The sequence below is a fragment of the Colossoma macropomum genome, unplaced genomic scaffold (assembly GCF_904425465.1).
Source record: "Colossoma macropomum unplaced genomic scaffold, Colossoma_macropomum, whole genome shotgun sequence".
In the NCBI taxonomy this organism is placed as follows: Eukaryota; Metazoa; Chordata; class Actinopteri; order Characiformes; family Serrasalmidae; genus Colossoma; species Colossoma macropomum.
In genome coordinates this window covers 26,278,527-26,301,905 of record NW_023494805.1, presented here as the reverse complement: position 1 = coordinate 26,301,905, position 23,379 = coordinate 26,278,527, and the positions used below count along the sequence as shown (strand labels likewise).

At 40.0% G+C, this 23,379-nt stretch overlaps 2 protein-coding genes across 3 annotated transcripts in view; both read left to right on the top strand.

Annotated features, from left to right (window-relative positions):
- Nucleotides 1-9,151, top strand: part of nhsl2 (NHS-like 2) — a 111,878-nt gene extending 102,727 nt beyond the window's left edge. Inside the window, 4 exon segments of the mRNA XM_036596106.1 lie at nucleotides 1,710-1,838; nucleotides 2,094-4,580; nucleotides 5,370-5,502; nucleotides 5,648-9,151. Coding sequence (XP_036451999.1) covers nucleotides 1,710-1,838; nucleotides 2,094-4,580; nucleotides 5,370-5,502; nucleotides 5,648-5,969 — 3,071 coding nt within the window. The 3' untranslated portion in view covers nucleotides 5,970-9,151.
- A 2,224-nt stretch (nucleotides 9,152-11,375) lies between these two features.
- arhgap36 (Rho GTPase activating protein 36) overlaps nucleotides 11,376-23,379 on the top strand; it is a 66,069-nt gene continuing 54,065 nt past the window's right edge. Inside the window, exon 1 of one of the 2 annotated variants that reach the window (XM_036597168.1) lies at nucleotides 11,376-11,874. In XM_036597168.1, the coding sequence (XP_036453061.1) occupies nucleotides 11,782-11,874 (93 nt within the window). In that variant the 5' untranslated portion in view covers nucleotides 11,376-11,781. The remainder of the gene's footprint in view (nucleotides 11,875-23,379) is intronic. The other variant, XM_036597166.1, reaches the window with a different exon arrangement.

Below are 23,379 nucleotides of genomic sequence, written 5' to 3'. Positions count from 1 at the left end.
AGAGGATTGGCATATCGGCAATTTAGTGACAACCCTTACCACAGATACATCCATACTCCAACAGCTACTGGCCATAAACAAGTGTTAGGTTATTTATCGCACCATTTAAGTCACTGTTGACTACAGATCGGGTTTCAGACAATTTAAGACATTCGAAACATTTGTGCAAAATTTATTAATTGCCCCAGACTGCAAGAGGATAGTAAGCCACTGTTGGCCTACAAACGGCAAAGTTGGTGGCCTACTGGTGACTGGCATCAGCAGTGCCCTGGTTAACCAGCGACTGAGCAGAGTTTTAGACAAAATACCACTTTTTGCAGTTTAGCTACCCACAGTTCAATGTACTTATTCTTTCTTTGTTTTTTTTTTTCACAGTAATATCATAAATAAAGACAGCTATAATCTGTAATGCACAAGACATTTGGATTAGGATTTATCATAATCTTGAAATCAATAAAGTTAAAAGTGACAGCAAAGATAACTGAACTCACGTACAAGCATACATTAACTAAATGCTAATTATGCTAGATTTCACTCCTGGTAATACATACATATGTCCAAGCACAGAATACAAGTTTGTTGGATTTATAGAGGCGTCAAAACTCTATTTAAACTCTAATGTCACCCAGCTGCTGCTGAGAATGTGTCCTAAAAAGTAAAAGATTGAACAAAAAAAAGTCTAACGCGCTCTCTCTCTCTCTCATGCATTCCCAACTGATACTGACAAAAAACGCAAACATTCTCAGTTTAAAGATTTCATTTCCAGCTGTTAATGTTAGCGCTTTGTTAAAAGAAATAGTGTGGGCACAAATAATTCAGAATGGAGAGTGCTGAAACCTGTACATGATAGGCAGAGAACATGCGCGTCAAAATGTTTTGAAACCTTTGTTCCAAAAACAAGTCAAGTGGTTAGTAACAGTACTGTAAAGCCATGTCTGAGCTAATACTTCTCTGTTAGTGCATATGAGTATGTTCAGATCAGGTTCGAGTTTTAAATTTAAAAGTACCTGTCAGGCCTGGTCAGGTTTCGAGTTTGGCGGTACAGATCATGGTTGGGCTTTAATTTAATGCCTGTGTAGACCTTCAACCTGAAGTCCATCAGACAGGAGCAGGTTAATTATGAGACCAGAGAAAATGAATGTGTACAATTTGCACCTTAGTTATGTCTTATACAGTATTTTACTCAGAACCGATAACTAAGCCCAAATGCACTGTCTAGTCTTTTCATTTCCTGGGATCAACCAGGCATCACCAAGTCACCAGTATTCCTCCATTTCATGCTGGCCATTTCTTTTTAGTAGACATATTACATAAGTGGATTTCTGTGCACCATGCTGATATGTTGCACATGCACCAGATATGTTTCCGGTGTAGTTTCTAGAAATAACATGCCAGGAATATGAACATCATGTAAGCTAGCTGTTATACTAAAAACAGACTAAAAACTAAAAACATTTATATGATATTTAGATCTGGATTTCCAGACATAGATTAAGCCTAGTGGTACACTAAAATCAGTAGAGAGCTTTACCTTAGGAATTTTCAGTGTTCATTCATCTCTAACCTCACAATTCATTCCAGGACAAGGCATAGTCTGTGTCTTAGAAACAATTTCTTAGATTGTTAATATTTTATATTACACACTAAGATATTTTTCGACAGAAGTCTGTCACTCAGACTGAGTAGTGGTATCTCATGTCTTGCCTCAGGCCAGAGCTTTGATAAGCACGCCAGCGAACTCCAGGCCCCCTTTAGAACTGAGACGGCGGTCAACCCAAAGACCGTCCGCCGCCCGAGGAGTGTGATCGCAGGCCCTGATGTCACGCTGCACTGCCAAGGTGACGAACAGGAAGTTAGAAAACAAGTTCTTATAGGGACCGAGAGCAGGAGGAAGTAACAAGGAAAAGACAGGTCATTGGGCCATGATGTGTCTTTCCTTGTTACTATGAATCCTTTCTTTTGGTATCAATGGAACAAAGTATGGGGTTTGCCCCTTTCTTAAGTATATAAAAACTGCATGCTCCTCTTAGAATTATAGTAAATATGTCCAGGTTTGTTCTTCAAGTTCAATCTGTTTTTATTTCCCCCCTCAGGTGATGGCAAGATTCTTGCTGTTGATTTGATACAAGGTGCCTGTTCTCCAGACTCCTCCCAGCCCAGATCTTTGGAGCCCACCACAGATAACACAGGCGAACACCACATACCCTTGCGGAAAACCCAGAGTGATCTAGAGCATAGCGTACCCCCATCCCCCAAGACCCCCACAGGCATGATGGATCACGCCACTCTTATGTGCCCCAACCCTTCTTGGAATGGCCCAAAGGGCTCCACCTTCTCTCCCTCCTGGAACGACTCCTACAACTATGCTCTGGCTCCAAATCCTGTTGTCAAGCAGCATTTGTCGAAACCTGGAATGTTAGCACCAGGCAGTGGTGGAGGTGCCCTTATGTGTCCCTCCCAGACCAGCTCTGGTCTGTCCATGAGCTCTGGATCACACTCCAGCTCCTTCACCTCCATCTCAGAACCTTCTGGACACAGGGCATATGCAGTCGCACATGGCAGTGCAATTACTGGAAAGAGGAATGAAACTGAGGGTGCAGCAGCTAGTCCAGGTGCCAGCAACAAGAATGAGAGAGACAAGAGGTCAGCACGTGCCAATGCTTTCAAATTCCGTGAACGCTCCCTTTCTACACCAACAGATTCTGGTTCCCTCTGTTCAGCAGACAACATGTGCTGTCCAGGTGATACAGTGCCTATGGGTCGGGAAGGTGAGAGCTATGCCCTGCTCTACCCGAGCAACAGCTCTGAGGACAGCACCAGCACTGACAATGTCTCTGTAGCAACAGGGTCAGACTTTTTTCCAGAGGGTCGACTAAGGTCACGATCACGCAGCATCTCACTGAAGAAACCGAAAAAGAAGCCACCACCTCCAGTACGTAGTGTGTCCTTAATGAAGAACTTGTCAGAGTCTGGTGGGATGCGTTCTCACCATGGTGAAGGGCACTTTAGGGACGGTAGGCCCAAGAGCCTCTTCATTCCTCGAGATCACAATCTCCAGGATTCATTCCAGCCTGAGTTCCTAATGGCATCCAAACCAGAGGAGGAGACTCATAGCAGTTTGGAGACAGCCTCTGATACGTCTCAGCCCCCTGACAGAGAAGCAGAACTGGGCTTCCCTCCTCATTGGCAACTCAATGAGTGGAAGTCCAACAATGACCCTTACAGATCATTATCAGGCTCCAGCACAGCCACAGGTACTACAGTAATAGAGTGCATTAAGGTGCGTGGAAGCTCTGAGTCCTTGAATTCACCATCAACCTCTCGAGCCACTTCCCCTTCTCAACTCTCCATTGAAGCTGAGACCAAGGTCTCTCCATTCAAGCCTCCATGTCTCATGTCCCCATCTAGTGGCTACTCTAGTCAGTCTGAAACTCCAACCCCAACTATTACAAGCTCCCTCATAACTGGACCTACCCCAACAGGGTGCAAGATGCGTCCAAAGATCCCAGAGAGGAAGTCCTCACTTCCAGCCACTTCCCCAAAAGACAAATCTCGGTCTCGCCTGTCCTTTGAACTACCTGTAAATTCCCAAATAGACTTGTCCTCTGTCAAACCCAAACCTAAAGCTTGCCGGAGGCACTCGGACACATCTACAACTAGCAAACCAGGGAAACTGAGTCCTAGTCAGTCATCACAACCCATGGTTACTACAACAGATTTGCGGAACATCAGGCTTCGTTCAGTGAGTCGCTCAGAACTTGAGGACAGTCCTGATGGCTCCTCAGATATAATAGAGGAGGAACAAGGACGTGATCTTAGTCCTCCAATTACCCCCTCTAGTTCTAAACCACCCAAGCCACCAGTTGCAGTAAAACCACCACTGCCAAAACGACCCATAAACTTGATGCTGAAGTCTCCCTCATCTTCCCCTCATGCCCAGGAATCTCCACCGGCTTCTCCGGTGGACCGACCCATGCCTGTAGGTAACATCTACATGGTAGTAAGGAAGCCCAAACCCAAGAGGCCACCTCAATCATCAGTCAGTCCATCTGCGGTGACTCCTCAAGATCAACTGCCCATCTATCCACCTCCTCTCCCTGAACTTGATCTAGAACATGGGATCCCAATTGAGGAAGATTTTAACATTCTTAGTAGCCCAGAGAAAGAAGACAAAAGCAAGACCCTTCCCAGTCGAATTACCATCTCCTGCCTAGCTGAACTGGACAAGAAGAAACCCAAGGTGCCTCCACCAGTGCCCAAAAAACCAAACGTCCTTCTGTTACCTTCCCCTTCTGTCCAATCCAATGGCACTTCAGAGAAACAGACTCTCCTACCTGACAGTGGGTCTCAGTCACCCATAGGCCCACCACCATCTGAACCTGAGGAGACATCTAATAAAGAGGAGGACCAGGAAGCCCCCAGTGACCAGGAGGTCCATGGGAGCCCAGAGAGCATCATACATCAGGAAAATCAAGGAGACATAGAGACTCTTGGAAATCAAGAAAACCATGATGCAACAGAGGTTACTGGACCTGTTCAAGATGTTGATGTAGCGGCTCTCACTGCAGATGTAGCGACAGGTATGTCATCAATTCTTCTCTTCTCATTCTATTTAATTTTTTCTAGAGTGTACTTGGTCAAAGAACAGCTTATCAGTGCACAGATACATTCTGCAGTGGGGATTTGGAATTTTTATTGGAATTATTTTGCGCAGTTAACCGTGATTAATCACATTTCTTATTTTCTTAATTTTTACCCTAAAGAAACATCACTTGAACCCAAGTTGAACACGAAAATAGGGTGAATACAGTTGGCTGCATGTTCCAACCAATGTGCATATATACCATAAATAAAGTCAGTGTTCCTAACTATTCCACAATTGTAGACTTTTCTCTCTTGTTCTTATTCATACAGCTAATGGATTTTGTTACGATGGAGGCTCTTAAGGAGAACTGTAGCTTAACACTGTGGTATTGCTTTTGTTTGTTTGCTGATTGCTGATCTATCCATAGATCTCCCATTAGCATGTCCAACATGGTCTGCCAGATTACTGTTATTGCTAGCATCAGCAGTATGTTTACTTGTAAATGATACAGACTTGATGTACTTTGGTAATAAATAAATTCACCATTGCATCTATCAAAGAAACCTGACATTTATAAGCTGTATTGGAAAAGAAATCTACAGTTGCAGAGTGATGGCAACAGCACGTAAGCAGCTACAGCTCGCACTCCTACTGATGTTTCAAAGTGTCATGAGAAAAATATGTTAATTAAAAAAAATGAGTGGCATCAATAATTTTCAGTATTTTCACTCTATGTACACTATGAAATTTATTCATGTAAATATGTCGAAAAATGTGTCCTCAGAAACTCCACTGGAGGAGAATCGCTGTGCCAGTCACAAGACAGAACTACACATCACTGAAGAGACAGATGACGATGTGTTTGTCCACACTCCTACCACTCATACAACTGAGGACCTTTTCACCATCATACACAGGTTTATCTTTACAGTTTTTGACATACTATGACTAACAAACTGCAATACTGCAGCATATGCTGCATGTAGGAAATACAAAGCCATTAATTCTCTGTGCACTGTGATGAATAAAAAGTTCAAAGATGTCGAAAATTTTCTTACCTAGATCTAAGCGGAAGGTCCTAGGCCGTAAAGAACCAGTGGACTCATTTGGCAGTCGGCAGAGCCTTGTGTCACCTGTGAAGAGCAGCGGCAGTGACATTCGAACACTCACCCTAGGCAGCACTCCAAGGTCAAGCTCACGGAACGAGAACTTCATGGCCCTTCTTCAGAAGAAGGGCAGCAAGTCGAGCAGTGGAACCCGGGTCTCTGCCATGGAACTGCTGAAGAGCACGAACCCTCTGGCTCGCCGTGTCACTGAGTTTTCACAGTTGGATCCAGACAGTGCTGGAACTGACCCGGCTAAAATGGCTCCACCAGACCAGTGATGCATCTTGTAGAGAACCACATGCAGGATCCTATTATGGCTGGTTTTCTGTTAATGCTCCACTGCACATCTAAATGGTTTCATTTCCCAGGACCTCGCACCATCTGAACTGAGGTGGCTTTGAATTGTTGCTGCGGGAACACCGGGATCTCACTTTTTCGTCTTGATGTCATGCTGCTGTGGAGCACTGTCCATGTCAAAGGAAAGGAGCCCAGCGTTGGGACATTCTAAAATAGTTAGGTTGGCTTTGTATTCTGCCACTGAGAATGTGTTACATGAACTCTCTTATGGAAATAGTAACATTTTGATACTCTACACAAAAATAAGGAACACCAGCTTATGTGTGTGGCCAAAATCTGCAGAGCTCATTTTTAACATGCAGGACTAAGGCAGGTATTAGCAAGATAAAGTCTTTTGTAATTAGGATGCAGTTTGAAGTGAATGTGCTCACACAGCAAGCATGAGTGCCCAAACAGAAACATTCCATAAAGGTTGCAAGTAAGGCCTGGTACCCCTTAAAACAAAGCACTTTTTCATTACAAGATGTAGTTTACAGATTAAAAAGCTGTATTTGTTGTCTGGCTATGTTTTTCCCCAGAAGAGATATGAAAGGCCATATAAAAGTCTTATGGGTTTTATTTAACCTGTACAAAGCTACGTATACAATATATACTGAAGTGTAAATTCAGAATTATTTGATATAAGAGGCAAAAGACACAAAACTGTCCATTTTTTGTGACTTTACCTTTGAAACTGCCTATTGTGAGAGCATTCACAGCACAGAGTGATCAAAGTTACAACATGGACCACCACCATGCAATACCCTTCACTTGTACTGAGTCCTATAGTTCTTCCCGCACTGCCAATAGTGGTACACAATGTAGTTGTGTCTGTGTACCACATACACACAATGGAAAAACCACACAGCGGATTATGAAGACAATGCCAAATGACAGAACATCAGAAGGTGAAGAAATAGGAAAAGAGTGGGCACACAGCCAGAAGGTTGTAGATCCCTCTGCTGGGATGTTTGTTTGATCCAGTACGGCAAATCTCTCAGGGGTTTCTTGATACTCAGGAAACCCGTTTTGGCTACCGATCCATGTGTATAAGCTCTTTATGAAGAGTCTGCACTGTATAACACTCAAAGAATCAGGGAGGAGAGTTGCCAAGGCCTCTGAATGGTAAAGAAGAGCTCAACTTTATTTCTCTATATCTTTTTTGCCCAGGCTAGTGGTGCTGCAGGCTGCTCTTACCACCACAAACCCAAATTTGAAGTTGCAGCTGCAGTGTTTTTTAGACACTGTCTATGCCCACAATGCATTTGTCACTCACATTATGGCCATTTCAGACTATGCATCGAGGCTGCATGTGCTGCTTCAGTGCCAGTACTGGCAAGTTAGCAGTGAAGGCCTGTGAATGTCAGGAAGAAGGAGCAATGCTCTTCAGTTTTCTGTTCTGATTTTATTATTTTGTTATTATTATTATTATTGTGTGTGGTCACTGCCCAAGCCACTACAAGAGGTTTTAGCCGTGCAGACTGTTGAGAAGAAACATGTAGGCCTACAGACAGACACTTGCAGGGGACACTGCTTGAGGACTGTACAGGCTACCTGTGATGATCTGACCTGATCTGGTTTCAGTGTCAGATGCTTGGAGATACAAAGGAAGACCCTGAGCAGCCATTGCCGCATTCCAAGACTGCTTGCCCCCCCCCATGCCCCCGTATGTGACTGCACATCTCTGGTTCGCAATCAGAATCAAGACACCTGGTGCTATTGAGCCAGAGCACCCTCTGCAGTCCAGGAGTGGAAGTGCGCCCAGCGAAAAACCTGTTCTGACTTTCCTGAACACTGAGGACTAAAATCAAATATTCTTTTTTTTCTTATATCAGTCTTTCAGGTATTCTGACAGCATCTAAAAATATAACAAGAAAATACAGAAAGTATTACATTATAATAGTGAGTGATGCTTGTTTTAACTATTTAGTGAATGAAAAAAAGACAACCAGTGTTTGTTTGCCTTGTAATCTGGCGTGAAGCCTCTGTGTTTTTAAAATGCCTTGGTATTGCACTTCCGTAGGAGTATGCAGAGTTTCTTTTACTCTTTTTATGATTACTACTATAACCATCATTACTCTTGTGTACTCTGTGCTGTACTCCTCCTTGGTCAACAAAACTCTCACAGTTTCCAGAGGAAGGGGGAGAGGGAGAGAGGGGAGAGAGTCAGAGAGAGAAAGTAGTAATATTTAGGTATAAAAATCTCTGTTATTCAAAGTTTTAAGATACATCTAAGGCAATGCGGAAGCTAATACAGTGGCCTACAGGCAAAAATATTGGATTGTCCAATATAAAACAGACTACAGTGAAAATGTCTTACTGTATGTGAAGCTATTCTCTATGTGAAAAAGACTACAGGAAAACTTAGGACTGCTTTAATGGTTCTCCCCCTTTCTCCCACTATCCCACCCTCTATCGCTCTCTCCTCATGGCACCTACAGGAGCTACAAAAAGGAGAGATGAATCTCTGCTGCGCAAAAAACAAAAACACAAAGTGAGAGCACAGTAAACAGCCAGAAAGCATTGCAGTCAATATCAGCATAAATATTGAAGAGAGAGAGAGAGAGATCAAAGTGATATTCACTCTGTCATCTTATAACACTTTTTGCAAGCTCACCCTAATGTAGGCCAAGACCAAACCAGTTTTCTCTCTGGTTGCTGCAGAAAAATAACTTTCAACCAGGCCCTAATTCAAGAAGCTATGACAGGACTCTGTCCATATATAACGTACAATTAAGCTCAAATTTTAACACAGAGTTAAATATGAAATGTCTATGACAAGATTATAGTATGACAGATCAGCACAGAGTTCTCTGTCTCTCTCAATGACAGAATGCCAGAACAGAAAGAAAAAAAGCTTTAAAAGAAATATATAAATATATATCTATATATGAAATTGCCCCTTCCCCTTGGGCCTAGAAGACAGTTAAGTGGGAAAGCAAGATAATACTGGAAATTCTATTTTTGTTATTTTATCATTGGAAAGACGTATATAAAATTCTGCATATTATGAAATTCACTCTCCAGCAGTAAGGATATGTAGCTGTGAGCTCTACAAGCAGCTATGTCTTGCCTATGTGCTAAAAAAGTTACATTAAAATAAATTATTTTTCTTGCATAACCATTCTCTTGAAGTATTTGTGTTTTTAAAGAAAAAACACTTTATTTTTGTTGTTCCCTACAGATTTTCTACAGATGCTTTACTTGTTAATTGTTAAACTAAATGGTGGAACTCAACAGTGTTAGGATTAGGATTCAGTTTAGGTATTGTGTTGAAGTTAGTTAGGATTAGGTTTAGGTATTGTGCTGAAGTTAAAGTTATGATTACATTTAGGTATTGTGTTGAAGTTAAAGTTAAACCAACATATGTTGTGTTTTGGATGCTGGTGCTAAATCAGCACCAGACCAGCATAAACCAGTATAAACCAGCCTAGACCAGCAAGGAAATCATGCTGGTCTGTGCTGCTTTTTTCAGCAGGAATGTTAGTGAGCATTTACAGTGGACTCTCAATATAAAGTGTTACCAAAAACAACTCTCCAGCCTTATCATGTTAATCACGTTATCTAAGATGATTTCCTGCAAGGAAGAGTTTATGCTGACAGCAGAAGTGAAGAACGCAAGCAGCTGCGATTACAAACTGACAACTGATTATTCACATAACTGTCTGCTATGTTTTATTCATTATGCAAAATTAGGTTTCGACCAGAAAAGCTGCTGATTTGAATGTGGTCATTTATTTATTTATTTATTTCCCCAGTAGTTTGAGCTCTCAAGAGTGCAGAACTGCATGATTTCAGTCTTATTCGGAAAGTTGCATTTCCTTCCCTCAAATATGAGATGGAGGGCTCAAAACAGTCCATTATTAATTTCATAACAAACTTATGTAATCGCTCCTAGACAGAAACTTTTAAACTATGTTGCCCCCTTGTGGATGCCATTGTCTTTTCACCTGTTTTGAAAGGGGATTTCCACCGATTTTTCAGAAAATATGTAAAATGAAACCATAAACCTTTAAGGCGTAAGCAAAGTAATTCAGAGTGGTTTGATGTAAAATGTTCTGTTTTAGAGAAACTTGTCAAGTCAGAATCCAAGTGATAGGAACCAGACACCTGGAGTGTTCCTTATAGCTGCCTCACAGAAAGTTGTTAAATGAATTACACAAAATGGTTATATATGTTATATGTTGCCTGATGCCTGAGCATTTACGATAGTTTTGAGAAGGTTTTGGCATCATTTTTTTTTCTAAAGCTATTTAAGGTGCAAAGGTACATGCAGGGTACCACTATTTTACCATTGTGAACATTACACATAAAAACTCTGGAGACGTGCAGATTCACTGGTTATTTGCATTGTAGACACTGCGTTGCAGTATATCTGCCTTGTCGACATCATGACTCCTGGTTTCTATCACCACCATTGTAAAGAAATTGGTAAGTTACTTCAGAATGGTGAATTTCACATCAATTACTTCTTTTACATCTCAGCGATTTAATTATGCAAAAAGTGTGAACAATCAGTGGAAATCATCTTTAAGCTGAAAATGAGGAAATGGCAAGTCAGATATCAGTGATTATATCAGCCTTGCTGATGCACTCACTGCATCTCTGCACGTCACTGGTGTCATTTCTAAACCTCCTAAGTCCATTTACACCAGTTGAGAATACCTACTAATCTTTACCATGTTTGAACACTACATGACAAACTGCCCAATAGAAATGATCCAAAATGACTTTACATTACCACCTGTTACATTTAAGCTTTTTCCTTCTCCCATAACCCTCCCAGTGGTATAAACCTACCATTGCAGGTATGAGGTTTTGTTATGACTGCTGCAATATGTTACTGGGCCTATAGAAGATAGGACTGCACCTGTGTAGGTTGCATCTACATCACAGCATCCCCTTTTCTGATGACAAACAATCTGAAGACTCTCTGGTCTCAACAGTGTAGTCTGGACCTTCTACAGCCACAGTGCAGAAAAGAGTCAGCGATCTTACTGCATTCGAACCCTAAATCAATCAATCTCCAATATGATGGAGAACACAGCACACAGTCCAGCTCGACATATGCTTGTTTATTTACATGGCACGTTTACCAAACCATCTCTGCATTTCTAATTGCAGGAACCTGTTAAATATGCATGGCTGTAAATAGGGTGCCGTATGCAATCCTTGTGTTACTATCTTTGAACCTATATGACACCAGCATATTTTGTTAATGAGTAATTTTCCAAAGAATATTTCACCTGCTCCCTTTGCATTATTGCAGAGATAAGGTGAGGAAAGGAAGGAAATGGCTTTGAGCCAGAGTTTTCTACTTGTCTTTAAATATTGCTGTATGATGGTGTAGAAGTGGAGGAGGGAATGGAGGGATGATCACGGGGTCGGTCCAAGTGGTGAGGAGTTTTGTTACAGAGAGACGAGCTCCAGCAAGTTTAGCACTGTGTTGCCAGCTGAGTATTTCCTGTTTCAGGCACAGTGCAGTGGAGTTTCTGTTGTGTCTTAGAGGCTAGTATTTTATCAACTGGAGCACACACACACAGACACATGCACAGAGCACCCTGCACAGGAAAGCAGACTGCTATCATTTTTCAGAGACACAGCTCCACAGATGTTCTGTAGCTCTTCTACTCTTCAGCAGCCCCTACAGCAGGCCCATGGACTTCTGACTGGCTCCACGGTCTTCGTCTGTGGATCTTCTTTTGTGGTTGAAACGCTTTATGCAGGTCGTTTTACTTTTGCTGCTGTACTGTGATGGTTCGGTTCTATGTGGCACCGCATAGAGCCTCATGTACAGCCATGCAGCCCGAGGACCCTGTGCGTCAGGACATGCAGTTTTATTATGTGGTAAGTCATGATGATAAGCATATATGTTCCATACAGTGGGCTACTGGCATTCTGTGAGTGTTCACCACTAACTGAACCTGTCAGGCATATCCACCGCAGATGTTTTGGGTTTCCTGGTTGGTTTGATGGTTTAGTAGATGTTTTTTATGACTTAGGAATACTTTTAGGCAGGAACGCTGTGCTCAAATGGTGCTCTGTATTCTAATGAATTAATATAATTAAATATTTAATCATTATATGATTAATCTTGATCTCTGATATGCTTATACAGGATATGATTACTGTCATAGAAAAACTCCAAAATTCTGCAAAGTGGTAATTTTATAGAAAAGCCAAAAAATATTTTAAACTGTAATTCCAAGATATTTTATTCCAAGCAATTTTGGATCATTTTGGACCATTTCATGACACAAGACACTCTATAAAATATAAAAAAAAAATAAAATAAAATAAAAAGAAATGGAGTTAAGATGATTTGATTTGACAGTGACCATATACTGCTGCCCATAAGTGATGTATCTGCATAATTAGCTAATTATAGACCTAAAAAAGTGGGTTCATGCATTTCTTGAGCAACCTGACAGCGATAATTAATTTGTACCGCCATTTATCATTAGTATGTACATTTTGCACTGGTTTGGAAACTGTGACACAGTCGCCATAGCATGTCTCATTTTATAACAGTAGCACATGTCTAACTGTGCAGTAGCTGTAGTGCTGCTGTCCCTGGGCCAGAGTCATGACCAATACTCAAACACTTAAGGTCACACTAGGTTAGTGGAATCAGTTCTTAGATCAGTGATTAGAGGCAACATTTTGTCTCCATCTGAGTTATTCACAAGCATGCTATAAAATGTGCTGCTCCTGGGACTGAACTTTGGCACCAGACTTGATTACAGATAATGGCAATGTAAATGGCTTGACAGTTATTGATGTCTGCAATGTAGAATGCAACAATGACAGTCCACAATTACTGACTACTGACAATTACTGACTAAAAAGAGTCACACCTGAGTAGAAAAAGTGTTCAGAATGAGGTTCTGGGATTGTTTTGTTAGATTTTGAAGCTAATTTGAAGTTCTTCAACATTAAATTATATCCTCTATTTTGTATCTACTTTTTTATTGCACAGTTGCAGGTAATTTTTCAACCTGTCATTATCTATTAATTAAACAGACAGTTTTTGTTACTGTAACTTTAAGCCTGATATATGTAAATTACCTTTTTTCTGACTGGCTGCCTTGTCATGTGCCTCATTCAAAAAGAAGTCCAGGTTGAAACACTCCTTTATAACTTCAGAGTGAATGGGCAGAGCAAAATGGCTGTAAAAAAAAATAATGAATTGAAAAATTTCTGTTTTGGTAGCTATGGACTGGTATGTTTTGAAATTTTAACAAGGTTTACATACCACACGAAAGAAAGCAAGGAAAATTTAGTTTTCCATGATGTGGGACGTTTAAACACTTGTAGCCTATTCTGCACTGCCTCAATACCCTCAGTACATCCATCCTAATGTTTTGAATCAGCTCTCTTGGACTCTAATGAAATCAAATATAACATGTAAAGTGTAGAATTATGAATACATAATTTACCAATATTTCTTTTCGGTCACTGTGACTGCAGAGTGAAAAGTTATTTGATTCAACCTTCTGGTTCGGTGGATATTGCTCAATGTTTTGGATGAAGCGCAATATAATGAAGACCATATGTCACAGGGGGAGGAGTGAGTGCGTCCTCTTATTTTTCTCTGCCATCAGCTAGATGCTAAGCATTCATTAGCAGCAGCAGCGCATCCTTTTGCATAGGCAGGTAAAATGTCAGCACTATTTTAGTCCACCACACTAATTTTGCTGTCCCATCCTACAAGAGCAGAACTGAACCAGTTTATGTAGTGAACGAAAAGAAAGTAATGTGTATACTTTAAAGCTTTGGCTTGAAATGCCCTATGAGCGATGCTTGTTTTGAACTGTACACAGTCTGAGAATACTGTATATTCAATGTCTAACTCAGCAATAGTGATTGTCTTAAATTTACTACATGACTAATCTAAAGTGTAGCGATGGGGGTGAAAATATGCCGTGCTCCTCTTTCTATCCCCGCTGAGTGTTTTATGGCAGTGTCATGGTGAGCCCTCCCAGAATTATAACTGGAAAACCGCGCTGGTGAAAATCAGACATTACTCAAGGGTCTTGGGCATAAATCTGTGCACAGACAAAATCATAAAATATTTGCTGATGATAAAACAACATTGGAAAACTTTCCAAAAATGTGGTGTTGGGGTACTCTGGTGAAGAAGAGTTTTGAGGGAAAGGATCTGTGTGTGAAACCTATGCAGTTTCTGTATTCACTGGCAGGAGACCAAGAGAGCTTCCCTGCAGGAGTCCACTGATGTAGGCCAACACATACACTCCAGCAGGATCCAAAGTCTGAATGTGTATTGAACATGGATTAGGATTCCTTACTGGCTCCGCTGTGACTTTATATTGAGTAGAGATCTACAATATGATCATTTTTTAGCATACTGGACATTTTTCTCTTAATTTAATTTGAAATAATGTTGTATACTAGATGCGGTATTATTCAGTCCTTCTCATGGTATGGTGCCTTATTGGGATGAGGAGGCTTGCATTCATCAGCAAAGTACAGAGCTGTACTACCTGGAGCTTTAACTCCTTTCAGGCTCTCCAATGGCAGAAATGTCTCAGCAGATCTGCCAGACTAAACTGACCACCTATTTTGGGCAGCAGCAATATAGGGCTATGCCTGTGGTGGATGATCACAGAGATAACAGCAGAGATATCACGAACAAGCGATTAAGAAGCCTAAATACCCAAAAAGAAGACAGGACATTCAGGAGAAACACTCTAGAAAATCGACTCTACAGCACTTAATAATAAAGATATTACACAGTACATGGCATGTAAAAACTTGAGCAACACTACTGTGCCTCATCAACCTAGCTATTGTTAATGTTTAATAACAGTATCAATACACCTTGATTTTAATGCCAATTTCTGAATTATATTTTTTTCTAGGATGCAATGATTTAGGAGTTTGGGCCAATGTTGTTTTTTCATGTACACATCTGCTGAGGCTGATTCATAAAAGGTAGAAAAAAACTACATCTATTAAGGGGGAAAAGGGGCAAAATGAACATGAATTAAACTTAAATTCAATTTACTGCATATTGCAATCACTCGCATCAAGAGAGACAATGTAATCATGTTTCATATAAAACCAAATGTATATAAAGAGTTTTTCCAAAGGCAGCCTAACATTTGTATCTGAACCAGTCACCAGGGCGCAAAGGCATGGCGTTGCTCACTACACTGTTTAATGACTACACAGTACATTTTTATACTGCTATTTAAGAAATCAACAGTGTCTAGAATGAGTGAGTCTTTGTTTTTTTAATCAAAACTCGGTGTGAGAAATTATTAACACCCCTTATTGCTGACATTAAAGCCTGGTTGTTGTTTAAAATAAACACATTATGGAATGTGTCACTTTCTTAAAGAGATTCTCAGCAGATTATCTGTGGGAGTTCCAGCATTGAGGCTGATGTTACAGAGGAGAACCACAGGCAGCTGGTGTTACACCAGAGGGGGTGCCCAAGAGCAATGAATCTAATAGAACCCAAGCCGACCCACAAGCTCTATTCCCAGGGAAAAGCTGAGCCTCATCTCGCTGAAACACATCTTGAAGAATGGCGGTGGCAATATAAAATACAGTTATTACACAGACCCACCAAGATGGCACTTGCTCATGCACTGGCTCAAGCTCCCCTGTGGTCTATCTGTGCACAGGCCTGGTTACAAGTGTAGTACAATGAATAATATGCAGACATTTTAGCACAGTATCCCAGTGCAGCCTAAACGTTGTGCTCTTGAAGAGTCAGCACCTCATCAAATATCAGTTTGAAATATCCATCAAATCCAAGCATCTGTTTGAGGCTGATAATTTTTAAGCAATTAACTGATACCAAAGATTCCGATATCATCATGTATCCTTATGTTTAAGTAACTTTTTACATGCTGAACTAATTGTGCAGAAAAGGCTACAGTCTGTAATTGTAAACCTACTAATATTGGATAGGTATACCTTATACAATGACCAATGACTATAGATAAACCTAATAAACTGTCGACTCAGTGTAAATATAGCTACATGAATTTACTAGAATACCGGTACCTCTTTCAATACCAAATGTGGGGCTTTCTGCAGGTGTCATATGTCTTGCATAAGCTTGGTTTAATCTAACTGATCCTTCTCAGTACTCAAGCTACAAGTGCCACCACTTTCTGTCTAAACTCTGCCATATACAAGCATCACATTACGCAAACCAATGATTGGGCCATTTTATCATAAGATAAATGAAGGGATAAATAAAAGGAATGCTCCAGCATTCCTCCATCTAGTCTCTATCTGCTGCATCTGGATTGTATGGTCAAGTAGCACAGACAATAATTTCACTATACTTGGTAAAACAGCTCATTGACTCCCAGCACACCTATAACAGAAGTCTATGGGTAGGACCTTTAGTGAGTGTGTTTCTGTTCATTTACTACATGCAGGCAAAAAAGGGATCAAATTATTGCCTGTGGTATTCAACCATATTCTACATGCGACAGAGCCGGAGTATTCCTTTAAAGTTGCAGGAGTTTTGATATTCTGGCCACTTCCTTGGCATCTCCTCTCTGCCCTTCAGGCTGACAACCAAGTCAAAGCCATTTGAAGTTTTAAAAGAGCATTAAAGTTCTTCAATCTACAGTGTAGTGGAGGACACAGCCTTAACTATGATTTTAATTGGAGCTAAGAGGGGATTTGTGTTTTCCTCTCAGGTCCACTCTTATATTAAAAGGCCACCCTGAGGAATGTGAGTCATCAGACCCTCAGTCTGTTGCCATACAGCCTTAGTAAGAGAAGCAGCTTAAACCTTTTCCATGATTTTGGGAATTAGGAGAGAGTAGCTTAAGAGTAGCTCCAAGAGTTGAATCCTCTGCATGAACTCAAGGATGCCAGGGAGGGTTTAAAAGGCAGTGTGTCTAAAATGGCTATGTGGCTTATGGGAGGATTCAGTTATTTGGATGCAGATGCTAGTACTGGTGCATGGCTGAGCTGAATGTTCTCAGCAAGTCCAGAACTATTCCAAAACACAAAAATGTCAAGACAGTGAGGTGCTTTGTGGAAGTTTTACAGGACTTGGAAGGAGGAGAAATTTTGTACCAGACCAAAGTCACAGCCCTTAGGGGACGAAACAATGTTCAGTATCTAAGAACAGTAAGTAAATTAGCCTCGGCAGATGATGTACACACAGATAGTCTCAGAGGGAAAAGAGTGAATCAAAACAAGAATGTGATACAGACATTTTTAGTGTTGTTAGGAGACCTATGAAAGGTCAAGTATGAAATGCATGCATTCTCCACATTTTAATGCATTATCTCAAATAGGTGGAACCTTTGAGGACATTATGTGAACAGTCCAGTCCAGACCTTGAATTGCATATTCTTCATTTTTCATCATTTCTCACTCACTGCAACTTTCAAGCGATATTACATTGGTGTACTCTGGTAGAGATATTTTACTGCAGTGATTTTTAATCCTGGTTCTGGAGAAACACTGTACATTTAGTTTTAATTTAGATTTTAGAGGTTCTCTTGCTTCCAACACACCTGATCCCACCAAAGAACTGATTAAGAAGACTCTCCTGAGATGAACTGGGTGTCTAGAGCAGAAAAACACTAGAACATACACAACAGTGGTGATCCAAGACATCTGGCCTCATTTATTAAACATTCATACGCACAGATTTGATCTTAAAATAAGCATGTGAAAATTCAGTGTGACAGTATTGATCTATAGAAAGTGAATTTGACAAGAAAATGTGTATAGATGAATGCAGATTTCCCACCTGATACAAGAACGGCAAAGTATGCTACAGACATTAGGGTACACGATCTATGAGCTAGCCCGTTTTACGAATCAATCGTACGCAAATTGATGATTATTTATGTCAAGAACAAATTAAGAATTAAAGTCAAGTACATTTTATGCAGTCATGTGAATAAGATGCCATGAAATGTTTCTTTCTTTTTTTAACACATATGTGGACATTTCAGTATTTAATCTTCAGTTAAACAGTATGCAAATGCTAGTACTAATAGTCATCCAATAGGGAAAAAAAGGAAATTTGACTTTGCAATCGTGTATTAAAAAAACAATTAATTGGCATGTCACTTTTTCAGTTGAAAAAGTAAGTACACCCCTGGCTTCAGCGATTGGTACTGTCCCTTTTGGCAAAAATAACTTCTGTAAGCATTTTCTATAACTGTCTACTGGTTTCTGACTTCTACTGGGAGAAATTTTTGCATGCATAATTCTTTCAACTGTGCAACGTTTCTCACCACACGTACAGCCCCCCCCCCACAGCATTTCAACGGGATTCAGATCTGGGCTTTGACTAGGCCATTCCACAACCCTCAATTTCATTCTTTTGAACCATCCCTTGTTGTTTGTTGTTGTATGTCTGGGATGATTATCCTGTCGGAAAGTCCACTTCCTGAGCTTCAAATTTTTGATTGGGGAACCTCATATTCTCTTTAAGCACTCTCTGGTATGAAAGAGAATTCAGGTACTGGGGCCAGGCAACTCTATCTTTAACTCATTTGTCCATAGCACATTCTTCCAGAAGTCCTGGTCCTTGCCTAGATAATCATTAGCAAACTTTAGTCTTGATCTGATGTTCTTTTTAAACAGCAAAGATCAAATTTGGCCGGGCCTGGCTTTAAATCTTCTTCACTTGCAGATGGTCTTCTGGAGAACGGAATGATTTTTAAACCCCTTCCCAGACTCACAGGCATCTACAACCTTCTTTCTGAAAGCCTCAGAGAGATCTTTTGGTCTAGGCGTAATGATAGCCCATACCCCAACGACAAAGGGCAAAGTAGAGAAGATATCTGAGGTTTCGACACATTTGATTTAGTGATGTAGTGGTGTACTTACTTTTTCCACATAAGGAAATTGCATTTCTGTTTATTTCAATTACATGAAACGTAACAAAAATATTAGTTTAAAGTAACACCTTTAGAACCACATATCTGTATGTCTAAATGCTTTTACAAAAGTTTTAACTTTTCATGGGGTGTACTTCTTCACATGACTGTAAATGAAGCCGCAGGTTTGGGGATGACCGTGTTACTATGTTTTAAAAAATGTTATTATTTTGCAGAAAGCAAAAATGCACAATCCAAAACAAACATAACTGTGATACAATTTTGATATTTTGATTTTTCTTTTTGATATTTTGTGTTATGTGTTGATTTAAGTATAAATCTCTACTTATATACTAGATTTTCAACCCCTAAAACTAAAATATCAACCAAAAATAAAATATGCAGAATGTACCCTGGGTCTAACATTAACATACTAAGCATTTACCATCTAAATTTTCATTAACTCTCAGAAGAAGCTGAGAGTGTGTCATCATTTTTAGATTTTTTCTACACCATGTTGAAGTGGTTACACTCTTACTAATTAATTATGTAATTACATAATTATATTTAACAGCACAGCCAATATCCCACATAATCCACACTTTTGCATTTACAGCATTACAGCAAGATAATGTGGTAAAGGCCTTGACCTTCCTGTCAGCTACATAAAATCAGTCCGTTGATGAAACATTCTTAGTCATTAAATTCTTGCGACGGCATCCACCACAACACGACATTTATCTGTGCATCTATACACGGCCACACAAAAAACAGAAAATTGTCCAGACCAACAGCAGGTACAGGTGACGACGTACCTTTGAGCATATGCAGTTTAGATGTGTCTGACTTTAAAGGTGCAGTGAATGGTGTTAGAACTGGGATGCCTACTGGATGCCTGAGGCATGTAGCTGAGCGGAAAGGGAGAAAAAGGCCACGGACGTGGGTGCGGAATGTCCTGTTTAGAGAAGCATGGCATCCTAGTGCATGTTTTTGTAAATGGCATTTCCTCTCTATGGTCTCTGGGGATCGTCGGAAGAACATAGTGATGATATAACTCAACAGGAAAAAAGACATAATGGGTTGATTTAGTGGGGAAAAAAGGAAGGAACTCCTTTCATGCAATCTGTGTTCCTTACAACTATATGACAGCCAATTTACCTGTGCAGGTGAATCTAGACACCTTCATCTGAGACTGGAACATCTTTTTGCTTAATGTATTGCGATAACAAACTATATACAGATGGTATTTTTCAAAAAAATGGCCTTTTCTTCTGTGAACTGCTTACTGTGGAGATCAATCCACACAATAATCGAGTTATTGTGAAAACCAAACTGGAAGTCAAAATCTGTTTCAGAAATGATGGTGCGTATCATAATGAATGAATTGGAAAATGATGAATGAGATAAATGGTGACCAGAATCATACAAGTCAGTTTTTATGGCTTAGAAAGTCCTCAGTATGTCATTGCTTTTTTTTCTTTTCTTTTTTTTAATAGGACTCTTTATTGTAACTGCCTGGTTCACTGTCAGTTCATTTTACTGAATTTAATCCTCATGGCTTCATATATTCTTATAGGGTCAGCTTCCCAGACAGGGATTAAGCCTAATGCCTGACAACAAAACATTTTGAATGGAACAGGACTAGGTTTATGGATTGGTAAAATACAATAAGTTAGAACAGGAGGACTGCTCTCCTTGCAGTGCCAAGCAGAATGCAGGCGTCTAAGCCAGGCCTACTGAAACTGACCTACCTCAGCTCATTAAATTACCGTCCTCTGAATATCAGACACTGATGTGTTAGATTATTAGTGTTAAGGCTAAATCCTTTAGGAGTTTGGCTCTCCAGATGGAGGATTGCCCACCCTGCACTGGAGCTAATCTCCAAAACCAGAGCGATTTTTCCCACAGCCATGTCCTCTCAGTTTGACCACAGAAGGCTGTGCCAAGTAATTTGATGCAATTGAGATTATACTCAATTACAGTCAACACATCCGCATCTGATTAATTCACAAATTCTCAGTGTATCCTTTACTAAAAAAAGTTATACATAAGTATATGTCATTTTCAATGATTAAAATATACAGCATCAACACAGTTTTGTCCATGTTTGTTTATTTTTATCCTTTGGACATTTATTCACCTTTCTACCCTTATAAAACATCTAAAACAGTACTACAGAAATTTCTACAGGAATCTTACAGTAAATTTGGCAAATTACAGTGGTTTATGACAGGTTACTAAAAAAACAGTACTTTAGTAAAATGTAGAAATATTATACACTATCCTAAAATATTAAACATTAAACACTATATATAAAAGTCTTATTGCACAGGTCATGACCCGTATGAGTGATTTTTGTCAGTTTTTCTCAGTTACATGTCCTGCTTATTCCAACATAAGTCTACTCTTGTATTGTTGCCAACACGAGCTAATGCCATAGGACTGACTGTTCAAGGGGTGTGCTGAGGTGGCCCTGTGTTTTGAGTCACGGCGCAGATGTTCATTTAACAAAAAAACTGGACAGCTTGCTTGCATTCCAGATTGACTGAGCTGAGTTCTACCTCTATTTGGTTCCTTGCTCCGTATTCTTGATATCATTAAGCATTATTGGAGAAGACTCACTGCTGTTATGTAGGCAAAGATAGGTTGCACAAAGTACTAAATAAAGGGGTATCAATAACTATGACACATGGTTTTGTTAAAACAAATGATAAAGGTTTCTGTTTTGTAAGACTAAACTGATTTCACTTTTGTGTTGTTCTACTTCAGTGTAACGTAGCTAATTAACCATACAGACATTTTTTCATGATTTTTTTTAGCCATCTTTACCAAGGGTGCATATAACTATGGAGCTGGCTGTAACATTATATTGCTTTCTATAGTATTCCTGGTCAAAAATGCACTACAGAGAAACCAGCTCTTCAAAGGCAGCTTACATGGGTAATCAGTACACAAACTGGTTCCTTGGTCACTTGCCCATATTAGCCTGAAGAGGGCAGTACAGTCTATGGCTTTTCAGGGAAGACTTGTGTCCAGCTGAAGGCTTTGTTTGTGGTGTGTTTGTGCTGTGGTTAAGATTAGAAAAAGGTATGCCTATAGGGGGTTTATCCTGTGTAACAGCAGCAGTCCGACGGCTCAGTGGGAGCCGACGTAGATTTACTCCCACTAATCTAATCCAGGCCCTGTGCCTCCATCCAAGCCATCAAAAGCTTCTACTGACGCAAAGATGTGTGGCCCAGAATCCACAGGCATAAAGATTCTCTCCCTTTCTGGAACATGCCATTAGTCTATGTCTAACTGTTTAAAAGTTATGACAGTCCAGGTTTGAACCCAGCTCCCTATGGCGCTCTTCTTGCTCTTACTGGCCTTGCTTAAGAATGATGTGATCTGATAAAAGAGACTGAAAGACCCTGCATTAGACTCCGATCTCTAATGTACTCCAGCTTTAATGGATTCACAGTGAGAGAATACCATGAAGGGCTGTTCCATGAAATACATAAAAGACCTACATGTCTATGTGACAGTAAAATAAAGTGAAAAAAAAACCCAAGACCGAGTTTCCAAGACCAGATTTAAATCAAAAGATACAGAGAAAATGGGACTCCTAACAATCATGCAAGATCAGGTAGACCACCAAAACTGCCCCCTGCGAAACAGTACTTAAGGCTTTTATCTTTGAGAGAGGAGAAAATCAAGCTCCACTGAAAAAATCCACGTGTTTCTGTCCATCCTTCCACTGTAAGCTGTGAAGGATGTGTAGCCGTGAAGAAGCTGTTACTGAGAAAAGAAAATAGCCAAAAAAGAAGAAAACTTTCAAATCAAACAAAGAAGCTGCTGACGTTCTCAAAACAATGGACTGACCACCCCAGAGTCCAGATCTCAACATCACAGAATGTGTTTGGGATTACTTGAATTGTGAGAAGCAGAAAATGTAAGCAACTTTTAAGATTGAACTATTGCTGTGAGTTTCTTTGGAAAACTGAAAGGAAATCTCCTGAAAAGAACAGAAGCCATAGTGAAGGTAAAGCACTGACACAATAAATATTGAAAAAAATATATTAAGTTGTTGAGGCGTATGCGTAATTTTCTGATTAATATTTGTTTTCTGCTTTGATGTGAACATTCAAATCGAGTAAAATTAATGCATCACTTTTCACACAGTTGTTATGCTTCATGTTATCATTCAACCTGGCCTTGAACATCTGACTGATTCTCAAAACATTAGCAGATACATCTCTAACTGATGTGCTTAGTCCAGCATGTACATTACATGTGTCAGAACCAAAAGCTCATGACGGTCAAACTAACTGTCCATTAAAGGATTTTATCTCAGTCCTAACGTGTGTACTGCCATTCTTGTACAAACAACAGTTTTAAACCTGCATGTTATGCCTCAATGCTGTCATCTGTCCATATATTTTGACCACACAGAATACACATTTACCTCATACTCCTCCTTTATGGCCAAAACAGGATAAGGGGAACTGGATGTTGAATCAAAGGTCAAACACAT